Source organism: Echinops telfairi, unplaced genomic scaffold (assembly GCF_000313985.2).
Source record: "Echinops telfairi isolate 266 unplaced genomic scaffold, ASM31398v2 ScPeMD7_60;HRSCAF=208, whole genome shotgun sequence".
Classification (NCBI taxonomy): Eukaryota; Metazoa; Chordata; class Mammalia; order Afrosoricida; family Tenrecidae; genus Echinops; species Echinops telfairi.
Genome location: NW_022103958.1, coordinates 20,204,480 through 20,218,122, shown reverse-complemented (window position 1 = coordinate 20,218,122; position 13,643 = coordinate 20,204,480). Strand labels below are relative to the sequence as shown.

The 13,643-nt window shown below is 44.2% G+C and overlaps 1 protein-coding gene across 1 annotated transcript in view; it reads left to right on the top strand.

Moving 5' to 3' along the window:
* The window catches only part of ELP4 (elongator acetyltransferase complex subunit 4), a 255,782-nt gene extending 242,567 nt beyond the window's left edge, over nt 1-13,215 (top strand). The window contains exon 10 of the mRNA XM_004708262.2: nt 12,776-13,215. Coding sequence (XP_004708319.1) covers nt 12,776-12,907 — 132 coding nt within the window. The 3' untranslated portion in view covers nt 12,908-13,215. The remainder of the gene's footprint in view (nt 1-12,775) is intronic.
* The last annotated feature ends 428 nt before the right edge of the window (nt 13,216-13,643 follow it).

Genomic DNA, 13,643 nt, shown 5'->3' with positions numbered 1-13,643 from the left:
CAGGAAAGCTGCTGCCCCTACCACAGTCCAGAAGGCCTGAACTGGGGAGGCTGCCACCACTCAGCTATTCGATTAGCTGAAAGCATATACTTGTGGGGTCCCGTTGCCATCACTGTGACTGCTTTGTGACCTCATGATGCTATCTTGTCACGCTGTCTGGACGCTTCTATAGCTACCTCTCAACTCCAGTGAAGCTACTAACTAGTCACTGGAGCACGGACGCATGACAGTTATTGTTTCCACAATAACACTGAGCAGCTGCAACAGTCAAAGGAGCAGAACCGTGTCTCCCACCTCCCAACTCTACTGCCAGCCCCAAACTAGTTTCCATCGAGTTAATCCTGACCCCTGGCAACCCATGTGTAGCCAAGCAGAACCAGTGCTCCAGACCTCCAAGAGCTGGCTTCTCATAGGCACTTCTGGGTGGACTCAAGCCTGCAACCTTTCAGTTAACAGCCGAGTGGGGTAACCATTGTTGCCACCCAGGAATTCCAAATTAAGTGTGTCATTGTTGCATGTGTTAGGTGCTGGCAAGTTTAGATCTGACTCAAAGCAACCCTGTGTACCAGAGAACAAAACACCCCTTTCCTCAACCGTTGCCGAGCTCAAGTCCATGTTTGCAGCCACTGTGTCAATCCCTCTTACAAAGGGGTACCAAAATAACCAGATTTTTTTCTCCCCCCACCCAAAGCCATGTTTTAAATTTGTTTACAAAACAACCTTATACATCTGTCAAATCTGCAATTCCATTCTTGGAAATATTTTCCAAACTTATCTGTTTGTTTGGCTGACAGCACCTCCCTCGTTTTTGGATTCCCCTCTTCTACATTGTCAAATGCTTTCCTTTCATGTCCCTCTTTCTTCGAGGAAACAAAAAGAAGTCGCGCAGAGCAAGATCAGGTAGTCAGATGGGTGGGGAAGAGAGACATGTTGGTTTTTGCCAACAACTGGCGTACTGAGTTGGCTGCGTGAGCAGGTACATTGTCGTGGCAAAACCAGTCCCCTATCTGACACAAATCAGGCCTTTTTTTTTCTGTCACACACTGTCATGCTGTCTTTTCAGAACATCTAAATAGAAAGCTTGATTAACAGTCTGGCCTGGTGAAACTAACTCCAAATGCACTACACAATCAACATTTTTGTCTGTTCAAGAAGTTGACAGACATCCAAAACAAGGTTTTGAAACAAGGTTTGGGGACAAAGAAGGAAGGAAGGAAGGAAGGAAAGAAGGAAGGAAGGAAGGGTGGGTTGGTTTGCCATTAATCGACATTTTATATATTTTTTGAAACAAGAAAACCATTCATACACTTGAGTTTTTCCCATAGCCCTGTGCTTGTAAACTGTTCAACATCACAACCGTTTCTGCATCATTTTTCCCGAGCAGGAAACAAAATTTCACAGCCGTACACTGTTTTCTTAAATTGACCATCAGAAAAAAACGAGGTTCCAGTGAAACTGCTTTCATGAAAATATTCACTGTGACCAGAGAACCTTCCCAGGCGGTGCCACTGGGTGCACTAACTCAGAGCAGGTTGCTTGATGCTCACCTAACATGAAAAATGTGTGCTATGAAGGCTCCACTCCACCCAGTACAATTCCAGGGGGGTTTTGTGTACCCCTTCGTGTTGAGAGTTTTGCTCTTTTTCGCTGCCCCACTACTTTACGAAGTATGATGTCCTTTTTCAAGGACTAGTTGCCACTGATAACATGTCCAAAGTACATGAGATGAAGTCTTACCATCCTTGCTTCTAAGGAACATTCTGACTGCACTTCTACCAAGACAGATTTGTTTGCTCTTTTGGCATTTCATGGTGCTTTATTCACCACCACCATAAGTCAAATGTATCTATTCTTCTTCAGCCTTTTTTATTCAATGTACAAATCTCACATGAATATAAGATGATTGAAAATACCATGGCTGGGGTCAGGCGCACATTAGTCTTCAAAGTAAACGTCTTGTTTATCAACACTCTAAAGAGGCATCATGCAGCAGATTTACCCAAATAGAGTGCTACAGCCATGAGCATTGATGGTAGATCCAAGAAGAAGTCCTTGACAATTTAGTATGGATACATCTAAATAGCTAAACCTAATCCATAGAGTTCCATACAGGGAGGGATACCAGAAAGCAGTTGGAATGGATGCTGACTACCTACTCTCCTTCTTTACCTATTAGACTCGCCTCTCTCTTTCATCTTCTTCATAGCTACCTTGAGCCATCTGAAATAATAAACCTGGGTGGGAAGGCAACACCCTTCATCTGACCCTTGTCTCTGAGCTGGCTCCCATTGTTCAGGCCAGGTCTTAATGAACAATATTTAACAAAAGCTGGGGGCACAGACAGCTCCTGCAAAGATTGTCGGCTTCAGTGTACAGATACAGAAAAGGCTGGGTTTTTACAATCCTGTGAAGCCCCAAATTAACCAGCTGTCAATCAATTTACCTTGGGAGCTGCCGCACCTCTTTGAAAAGAGTTCTATTCCTTCCCATTTCTTCTTGCCAACTCTATAGCTCTAGCCTGAAGTTTGTGTTTTAGAAATGGCTTGGCTAAAGTGGCAAGAAGCAATTTGCACAGCAATATTCTGGATTTTCCCAGCATTTCCCATAGATCTATGACTTGGTTGGTGTAAGATTTGCCTTCCTATCATTGTGGATGAGGGGAGTGCGTGATGGAGACCCAGTGCCCACCTGTGGACAGCTGGACATCCCTTGCAGGGCGGTAGTGGGGAGGAGAAGAGTCACTCAGGGTTCAATGTAGCAATAATGAAACTCACAACCTTCCTCTAGTTCTTAAATGCTTCCTCCCACCAACTATCATGATCCCAATTCTACCTTGCAAACCTGGTTGGACCAGAGGATGCACAGCAGTACAGATGGGAACTGGAAACACATACATCCATTGTGTAAAGCACACTTATATATTCGCTGCCCTCATTCTCAAAACTCGCTTTCCGCTTTCTAGGAAACCAGGTTTAAATTTAACATTCTGCTCTAAAATGCCGAGATTTGGCCTACAGCCCACCCCTTGCTTCCTTCCCACCCAGGGGGCCTCACAGATATGCTTATAGACACCCAGCGCACATCCAACAACACAGTTCACCCTTGGGGGACAAACCTGGAGAGGAAACTCCAAGTGCAGGTTCTATGGCCATTTGGACAGGATATTCTATGGTCTTGAGTACCAAGCTTTCCTCAAAGTCGAGAAAAGCTCTAAGTGAGCATATCCCTTTAGCTCTGTAATCCCTCTCCCTATGGTGGGAGGCACTAAGAGGGATGACCCAGGTGCCAGAGAGGGGCCTCTCTCGCCGAAGTATACTAGTAATACGAAGAGAAAGAGGAAATGGATAATACCCTTCTCTTTTATGACCTGACCCTGAAGCTGACCATAACACCTGTTTTCAATGAAGGGGCCAGGAAAACAATCAAAAGCATTTGATCCCTCAGCCTCATCTAATGGCAAGGGAAACTGAGAAGTGGAACCTTTATGTTAGGAGACTGTGAGCCCCTTCATAGTCAGGGATGCTGTTACTAGCCAACAAGGAGGAAGGAAAGATATTGGGAGTAAGCTAGCACTCTCTGCCACAGACAAACACACCTTTTCACAAGTCACACTTTTTCTTTTAATCATTTTATTGGGGGCTCTTACAGCTCTTATAATATTCCATACATCAATTGTTTCAAGCACATTTGTACATAAGTTGCTGTCATCACTTTTCTAAACATTTACTTTCGATTTTGAGCCCTTGATATCAGCTCTGCTGTTTTCCCTCCCTCTGACCCTTATGACCCCTTGATAACTTACAAATTATTGTTTTCATGTCTTACACCAACCACTGTCTCCCTTCACCTACGTTTCTGTTGTTTGGCCCCCTGGGGGTGAATTATGCGTTGTTCATTGCAATTGGTTCCCCCTTCCTCCCCTCTCACCACCTTCTCCCTACCCTCCTGGTATCACTACTCCCAATTCTGCTCTGAGGGGTGTATCTGACCTGGATTCCTTATGTTGTGAGCACTTATCTGTACCAGTGTACATGCTTCTGTCTAGCATGACATTGGGGGATGAGGAAGCCTGAAAGAGCCAAAGGAATGTTGTATATTTCATCAATGCTATCCTGCACCCTGATTAACTCATCCCTTCCTTGTGACCATTTTGTGAGGGCATGTCCTATTGTCTACAGATGGGTTTGGGGTCTCTGCTATGGCCCCCTTATTCTCAACAATATGTTTTATTTGTTAGTTTTGGGGTTTCTGATGCCTGTTACCTGATTCCATTGACACCTCATGATCGCACAGGCTGGTGTGCTTCTTCCATGTGGGCTTGTTGCTTCTCTGCTAGAGAACTGCTTGTTTAACTTCAAGCCTTTAAGACCCCAGACGCTATATCTTTTAATAGCCAGGCACCATCAGCTTTCTTCACCACATTTGCTTATGCACACATTATGTCTTCTCAAAGAATAGGCCATAAGACACCCAATGCTGTGGAAAACCCGTGCCAACTCATTCTGGTCAGATAACCAACAAGCACCAAGCACAAGCAGAAAACCACCATATAGCTCAACTCCATACAGAAGTCAAGGCACCAAAAGACACATCTTAAGCTCACAGACAAAAATAGACTAAAAATAAAAAGCTGATGGAAAATATGCCAGGCAAATGGCAACTTAAAAAAAGTAGGGGTTGCCATCCTAATCTCCAACAGAATTGACCTCAAGGTGTAAACTATAACAAGAGACAAGGAGGGGCACTATATAATGCTCAAAGGATCAGTAGACCAGGAACCAGTAAGCATATTAAATATATATGCCCCAAACAAGAGACCTGTGAAATCCATCAAACTATTCAAAAAATGAACAAAGAAATCACAGACTCAACAATCTTAATAGGTGACTTTAATACACCACTATCAGAGAAAGATAGATCAATGGGAAAGAAGCTCAGCAAGGAGGCTACAGAGCTAAACACTACAATTAGGCAACTGGACCTGAGGGACATTTATAGATGTCTCCATCCAAATGCAAAAAAAAAAAAAAAAAATCACATTCTTTTCAAGTGTGCATGGCTCATTTTCAAAAATAGACCAAATGCTTGGCACACAAGTTAAGCCTGAGTAAATTTAAACACATAGAAATCACTCAAACATCCCTCTTGGACCACCTCCCCATAAAATTTGAGATCATCAAAAGGATGACCAGAAAAACAAGGACAAACAACTGGAGGATTTATAATGATCTTCTGCAACACAAATGAATACTGGCCCAGATTATAGAGGAAATTAGGAAGTTTATAGAAACTAATGAGAACAAGAATACAATGTACCAAAACCTATGCAATACAGCAAAAGCAGTTATCAGGGGAAGCTAGATAGCGATTAATGCATTTATGAAAAAGGAAGAGAGACTTATGACTGATATGCTATCACAAAACCTCCAGCAACTAGAATAGAGTCAACAGAACAACCCCTACAATAGCAAAAGAAAAGAAATAATAAAAATCAGGGCAGAGTTAAGCAAGTGGTAAGACAAGAGAGTAATACAAAAATTCAATGCAGCAAAAACCTGGTTCTTTAAAAGAATCAACAGTTCAGATATAATTGACAGCCAAAAAAAGTGTACACCTGAGCATTTTTCAACAGGCAATGTACTAGTACTCACAGAGTGCAGCTGTAAGGGTTTAATCTCAGATTATTCAGAAAGAACTAAGTCATATTTTAAGGACATGGAAGGATGATGGCATTCAACAAAACTATGTTGAACCCTAAGAATTCATTGGACCTGAAACACACTAGCCCTAAAACCTGACCATGTTTGGTAGACATTTTTCCAGAAATAGCTGTCCTCCACCAAATGCACACTTGCCAATTCAAAAAGAGCAAAATTTGAGGTCTGGCATTCTTTCCACTGGCCTATTAAATAGGAGAATAATGTGAAAGTCCTCAAAATTAGGCAGATGCATCTTTCATGTTGCAAAATGTTTACCAATGTATACTAATTACAATGTAATGTTGCATTATAATAAAGTAATACTTACAGAATATAAATGTAATAATGTCCAAAAAAGGTAATTACAGAGTAGCACATAATAGTTTTTTATAAGTTGAACTTGGCTTCAGTGCCATCTTGTTAGAAACCTCAGAACCTTGAGAGCCAAGGGGAGCAAGAAGAGAATGCGCAGACTGAAGCGCAGAGAAGAAAGGTGAGGCAGAGGTCCAAGTACACCAACCGGGTGCCCCTTCAGAAGCCACAGCTGCAGGAATATGGAGTGCCTGAGGCCGGGACACTGCTGCGAGTGTTTGACTGCATGCTGCCTACCGTCTATGGTTCTAGAACTTCCGTCGCCATTCGATCGCTATGAATACCTGAGAGACCCACCTTGCTCACACCTACCCAGTCCGGTTTGATCCTTTGCCCCAGACCTGTGACATTCTGGACTAGTTCTGTTAACAGTTGTGGCTCGGTGTAATGTGCACAATACTCTTCTGCTGCCTTAGCTGAAGAATCAAGAAAAAAAAGTTGAAACATCTTCTGCATCCTATAAAGAACTAATAGAGATAGAGTGAGGATGAATACAACCAACTCACTTCATCTTTCTCTTGTGTCTCAGCCTGTATGCCTTATTCTCGTGGAGTCACCATAACACAATGTAACAAAGTGAGTGGATTGAAAGGACAAAGTTTTTGTCTGATTTCAGGGTATCAGCAATTCTGCACTCTAAAAGAACATTTTTCCTCGTCTCTTTCAGCTTCTGGTGGTCTGAGCATTGCTAGGAGTTCCTTAACTGTTACATCATCCGTCCATAGTGCCTTCTCCCTGGCGTGACTATTCCATGCCTGTGCTCCCCTCTTATAAATCAGTACTCCACAAGTACAGGAGCATTTTGGGTTATAAATTGAGTTGCTAAAAAAAAAGATAATGGACCAGGGCTCAAGTAGAAAGCAAATGTTTTGAGAATAATGATGGCAACAAATGTACAAATATGCTTGACACAATTGATGTGTGTATGGATTGTGATAAGAATTGTACGAGCCCCCAATAAAATGATTTAAAGAAAAATTATTGAGCTGCTAACCACAACCTCAATAGTTCAAATCCACCATAGGAGAAAATGAGGCTTTCTGCTTCCTAAAACTTGACAGCCTCTGAGCCCCACTGAGGTAGTTCTACCCTGTCCTGTAGCATCGCTAAGAATCAGAATCAATGGCAGTGAGACGTCGAGGGGATTAGGACTAGGACCCATCCTACCCTTGTATGATGTAATTGATAAAAGTCTTGAAAGCAATGCCCTGCTTTCCTAAATAAGGTCACATTCACAGGTACATGAATTGTGATTACTAGGTTGTTGTGGTTTTTTTTTTAAGAACACAATCAGCTCACAATACTCTGAAAGGAAATTACTCATTCCAAAAGGAGAGGGCAAACTCACGCTTTCTGTACGTAGACAGAGAGGGTCTGCACAGCCCTCTGGGGTGGGCATCAGGTCTGCATCCCCCCCATGGTCAGGAATGAAGATGGAGAACGGAGCCCCAAGTTGTCAGTTGCTCTCGCAAAGCGACCAATGCTTCCAGATAGGGATCATTTTGTCATGGCCCTGTTCTCAGATTCCCTGTAACAAAGCGCTCTATCCAATGTCCACTTGCTCATAATTCCGTAGTAATATATTTGTTTTCCTCTTCTTGAATACATGTAAAACCTTGTTTACGCAGTTTTAAACATTGCCCATCTCTGTGTGGCCAGAGGTAGCCACATCTAAGCTCTGGGCATGAGTGAGAGTCAGGGCTCCAACTTCTAGGGTTTGCCTTCTTGTTCCTTTTCTTCTTCCTGCTGCCCAAGAAAGAGCAAGGACACCAGCCTGGAGCACAGGGTGGAAGCAGTGAGTGTCCTCTCGTTGAGGACGGTGCGCCTCAGAGAGGATTGACTACTTCAGGGTCACTCGACGACGAGGGAGTGGCAGCCAGGTGCCCCACTTCCCCCTCCAGCGCCAGTACCTGGCTGCCTTTAAGGGACCAAATGTGGAGCGGATCTGTTCTCAGGTGTTTACAAATTTTCATTTCAGTTGGCTATGTTTCAAAGGAAAAAGAAAGAAAAATCTCCACTACATCCTTTAAAATGATAACATTGATTTCTGAGCAATAAAAATTGTGGCTTGTCAGGAAACGTCAAAGAAAATGTTTAAAAGCTTACAACAGATCCCTGTTCATCTACTAAGGGTTAAAATGTCATACATCAATTGTTTTCAGAAAACAAACAGTGCCTGGTGCTTTGGTCTTGGCAAAATATGAAAATATAAATTGATTAAACTTATTTTAATGGGTATTTACCTGCAATTTGTCTCAAGTCCAGGTGTAATCTAGATTCATTATCTTGCCCCGTCTGTCTGGGAACTGTGAGCACCTAGCACAGGTCTGGCAGGCCGGGAGAAAAGGAATTAGGGAGGGAACCTGTGAGCCAGGAAATCCAGTCCTTTGTGACAATGGAAGCAGACAGGAGTAGAATATATTCCGTGACCACGGTGGGGGAGGGGGCTCTACCCATCTAGTTAATGATTCTGGCTCGTAGTAGCCTTGTTGTTAAACCCAAAAAGAGACAGAGAGGAAAGAGTCCCCCAAGTCCGACTCTGCTCAGTACACCAGACCCTCAGAGTACATTGCTTTCATTGCTCCCTCCCTGGCTGGGCTTTGTAGGGACCTAAAGGTGCCTTTGGCGGGAGCCAGAGTATGTCACCAGCCTTCTGCTTTCCCCTCTAGGTGGCATCACATTCATCTTGTGGGTTGCTGCCTATCACCCCGGCCTTGGGAGAGGGGGAGGGGGGCAGCTTGGGAGTTGTCACACCTTTCCCAGATTCCTCTTCCTAAATACAGATCAGCATATGTGCAAATGTGCTTGACACACGGTGACTGTATGGATTCTGATAAGAAATGTCAGAGCCCCCAATAAAACTAATAAAAATAAAAATAATACAGCTCAGCATTTCAGATGAGCATTAATGGGCAAATATAGGCAGCCCGCCCTAGAAGGATCTCGTATATCAGCAATTCTGTTCTTTCCACTTAGAATCAGGGGGTGGGGGGGTGGGGGGTGTTAATAGTGTCTGCTCAAGGCAACTTTGGGGTCGGTCTTTTGTTGTTGTTTTGTTTCCTTTTGGGCCCTGCCAGGTATAAGATGAGAGGGGTAAATGCCTTCATTTGGTTGACAAGGTTAAGAATTGGGTTTTGTGGTGTTTGGGGTTGGTTTGTTTCCAAAATCGTATGATCGGTATTTAAACCATTGCAAGAGACCTCAAGGCCTACACCCACAGCCCTGGCGTTTTCCTCAAAAGGAGGTCACCCTCCTCGGCAGCGCTCCGCTCAGCGTGTTTCTTCAGGAGACAGATCTGGGGTGCAGCAGCATCTGAACACTCAGTGTCAAATGTGCAAATGCGGTGGAAGGCTCTGAGGAGCCGTCCCGGCACACCTGGCAAGCCTGGAACCTGCGCGCTCCTTCTTCCTCGCCGCTTCACATCGCACTGACACGGGCACAGGGGGCGGCTCCGAAAGGAAGGGGAAAACCAACTGCTGGGGACTCTCGATGGCATCGTGCGCTTGTTCAAGTGACAATCAAGAAACCAGGCAGAAATGGCAAAGGGCCATCCTTGGGCTTCTGCAGAGAGCCTGACTAGGCAAGTAGCCTTTCCAGCGTGCCATTAGGTTAGGAGCATTTACTCATGCCACCCAAAAATGTGGTGCTCAGAAGTTGCACACAAACGATATTTGACTTCCCTTCAAAGCCATTCAACCTGAAAGATGTCCAAGCATGTCAACAATGTCACATTTAGCTACTTTTGCTGTGAAGGGCTTTCAGCCAACTGGCTCACACTCATTGCCCAGAGAAAAAGAAGGGACATTTTTAGCCAGTCCACAAGCAAATAGGTATGCCCCTGAAATGAATTGTAGCATGCTACTTCAATAGAGAAAAAGGAAGCTAGTTTCTGCATTGAGATTATCAGCAGAATATGACCCTGAAGGGCAAAAACCAAGGGCTTCTCATAATCTTAGCGATATCGGGGAGTAGGCAGCGGGGCAAGGGCAGGGGCAGGGGAAGGACTTCCAAAAGCTAATGGAAAGATAATGGAATTTTCCCAGGACCTTTCTGACGCACCTTCATCTTCGAGTTCTGGTGGGGAGCAGATCACCATTGCTCCATCTAATAAGCCAGGTCCTTGCATGCTGGTCCAGCTCAAAGCCCACCTCCAGGAAGCTTCTTCCCGGGCCTCTTCCTCCACCACAGTTTCTGCCTCTTCTCTGCCGTTCTTGCACATGTAACTTCATGGTTTCTTGTGAGGGCTACCTGTGCATTCCGTCATGTTTGTTTGCACAGTTGTGAGAAAATGGAGGGGGAGGAGGGAGGGACTCTGTCCACATGTCCTTTCGGAAGGCCCAGGTTTGGGAGGGTGGTAAACTGTGAGCAGCTGAACCATCATCCAACACCATCTTTGTGAGGTCTGACAAAGGTTTCCACACACGTTTATTTATAGTGACTGTTCTTCTAGGTTCAGATAGCCTTCCCGCCATGCACATGCCCTAGCCAGCTCTCCTCGACTCATCCACAATAGCTGACCGGAAAGAAAGACCTTGTGAGGTGATCGCCATGATCGATGAATTACTCCCTCCCCTCCCAGAGGAGGATGAACAACAAATACATGGGGGAAGGGAGACAGTGGACGGTGTGAGATATGAAAATAACAAGTATTTATCATTTATCAAGGGTTTACAAGGGTGGGAGGGAGGGAATTAAAGAGGAGCTGATACCAAGGGCTCAAGTAGAAAGAAAATACTTTGGAAATGATGATGGCAACACAGGCACAAATGTAATTGGTACAATCGATGTATGGATTGTTAGAAAAGCTGTAAGAGCTCTCAATAAAATGATTAGACGATAATAATAATCACAACTGGGCAATACACAACATCACAATCAATGGAGAGAACATTGTGGGGGAGGGGGAAGACCTCAAAGAAAGGTGAAAACGCAGGCTTGTCTCCAGGGAGAACGCGGAATGAGTGCTGGTGTCTTGAGGGGGCAGCGGGGAATTCATGGAAACAAAATCTGTGTGAATCGGTTAATGTCAGACCACGAGCTGCTCTGCAAACCGTCACCTAATTCCCAATTAAAGAAAAAATGTAATAAGTTAACGGGAAAAAACCCTCAGACATATACCTAAAGCCCTCTTCCTCTCACTCACATCATTATAGGACATCGACAGAGCTACCACCACGGAGACATTTGCAGCCTCAGACTGCAGAATTAGGCCTGCATGTAAGGGTTCCTGAGGGTGTCAGGCTTTGGCTTCTGCTTTAAATCTTTTCTGGAACAAACTAGGTCCATAGTGCTAAAGAAAGGAAAGAATTCTCTGGAAGAAACAAATCTGGCTTCATTTGAACTTTTTCTCTTGTTCATTGTTTTTGCATTAAAGAAACAGACTTAATATGTAGCCAGCTGGGCGCTAAGTAAATACTACTGTGTGAACATGACCATCTTAGCCTTCCCGACATTTTGGTTAGCCATAAGTAAACCAATGGCACATTTCACCCTAGATCATTGAATTAAAAAGTAATTGCAAGCAGATGCAAATCAAGAAGGAATATGTTTATAAATTATTTTAAGTGTTGTTCAGTATTTTGATTCTTTGCACACAGCTTGCATTTATATGACAATAAACAAGCCTTTCATCAGGGACCAAAAAAACCAAAAAAGCTAGCTAGAACATGTGCTTGTGGACCACAATATTTTGAATAAAAAGGTTCCCCTCTCCTCTTCTCTCCCTCCCACCTCACCCCATCCTTTTGATAGCAAAGAAAGTTTTCCAAATGAAAGATTTCACGTGGGTCTTCTCCGGACCAGTTCACTTAGAGAAGCCGTTGGTTGGTCATCAATGAGGGCCCCAACCGACCTGACCTTTCGCGTTGCACACCCACTGGGTGCATCACACAGCAGGAATGTCTAAAGGAATTTGATAGAGAGCCCCTTGAGAACACGAAGCGTTCTTTTGAACAAGGAAGACTTCTCCCCACCCACAGTTCGTGGTTCTGTAATTATGGTTGGTTACTTTGGCCTGCTTAAAGCGATCTGTGTCTACAGAAACACGATTGAGGTGGGAGGAAAACATAACCTGCCGTCATGCATGGACCTAAACTCGAGTAGGCTGTCCTAATCACATCGCGGACCGACTGGACCCTGTCACAGTATTGGCCCATCGGCTGGTAGCTGGCCGCGGCATCACTCTCTTGAATCGTGTAGCTCCCTAGAGAAACGAGCATTGAGATAGAGCCTGCAGGTCAACAGAGAGACAACAGGAAACCAGCACTGGTGAGAACCCATAGTTGGTGAAAAGCTGTATGAGATTGAAAACTAGTATTTTGGCAAAAAACAAAGCCAAGCCCCACAAAGCAACTCCACCATTATTTCTGCGACCATTTCCAAGTATGCTTCTATTGTCCGTTTACATGTGTTTTCATTTCTACTTCAGATGAGGAGAACCCTTAACACACTTAGGTCTCGACGCTGAAAATGCCCCACTAGGATTCTTGGTCCGGTTTCTGCAACGGCTGTAATTTGTAAAAATCTAGTTAGAGTAGGCTGTGATTATATTGGGCTTCACTCTCAAGAATTGTTTTAGCAGGAATTTTATATGCAAGACTAAATGCTGATCAACAGAGCATAATATTGTATTCTGAAGTGTGCTAGTGAAAGCAAAATTAATTTTTTGTTCTTTTTTTTCTTCCTTCTGAAATCTCCTGCCATAGCGCCTGCATTTGCCCCCGGACTTGTCAGACACAGTGAGCCGCTCAAGCAAACAGGATGCGGCGGAATCCGCCACGCGGCGGGGCCCAGGCTGTGGCATGATGGCCGGAGGCAAGAAGCACCTGGACTTCTAGCGAGTTCTCCTTAGCCGTTGTATGCAGAATGATATGACACCCTAATTATGATTGCTAATAGCTTATGTAAATATTTTTCTTAATGAGTTGACCCTCCAATCCTTCAAAAGAGAAAACACTCAGGATTGTAAAGCAGAGAGCCCCGCTTCCTCCCCCCGCCCCCCAATCTCTTCAATTTTGTAAAAGAAACAACTTTTTATACAGAAGTAGTACAGCAGAAATACTTCCATTTAAAATGTTTTGTGCCCCCTTTGGAGGAACTGTACCATTTTATTTTTAATAAAGGGAAGTGACAGATCAGAAACGCAGATGCCTTTACCATTTCTTGCTCATCGGTGTGCCTCACCCCACAGCACTGAGAAGCACAGGCTACGGGCAGCAGGATGGAATTCAAAATGTTCTGTGAAAAACCTGTTTTCTCTTGCATTTATAAAAAGGCACTCACCTGGTGTTGAAGGGGTCAGGTATAAGGCATCATCAGAACAAAAAATCTTACCATAGTGAATGATGGGGGGAGTGCGGAGTGGAAACCCAAAGCCCATGAGTAGGCCACTGGAGATCCCCTTGCAGAGGGGTCTGGGGAGGAGACGAGCCAGTCAGGGTGCGATGTAGCAACGATGAAAAATACAACTTTCCTCTAGTTCCTAAATGTTTCCTCCCCGCTCCCACTACCATGACTCGAATTCGACCTTGCAAGTCTGGCTAGACCAGAGGATGTACACTGGTACAGATAGGA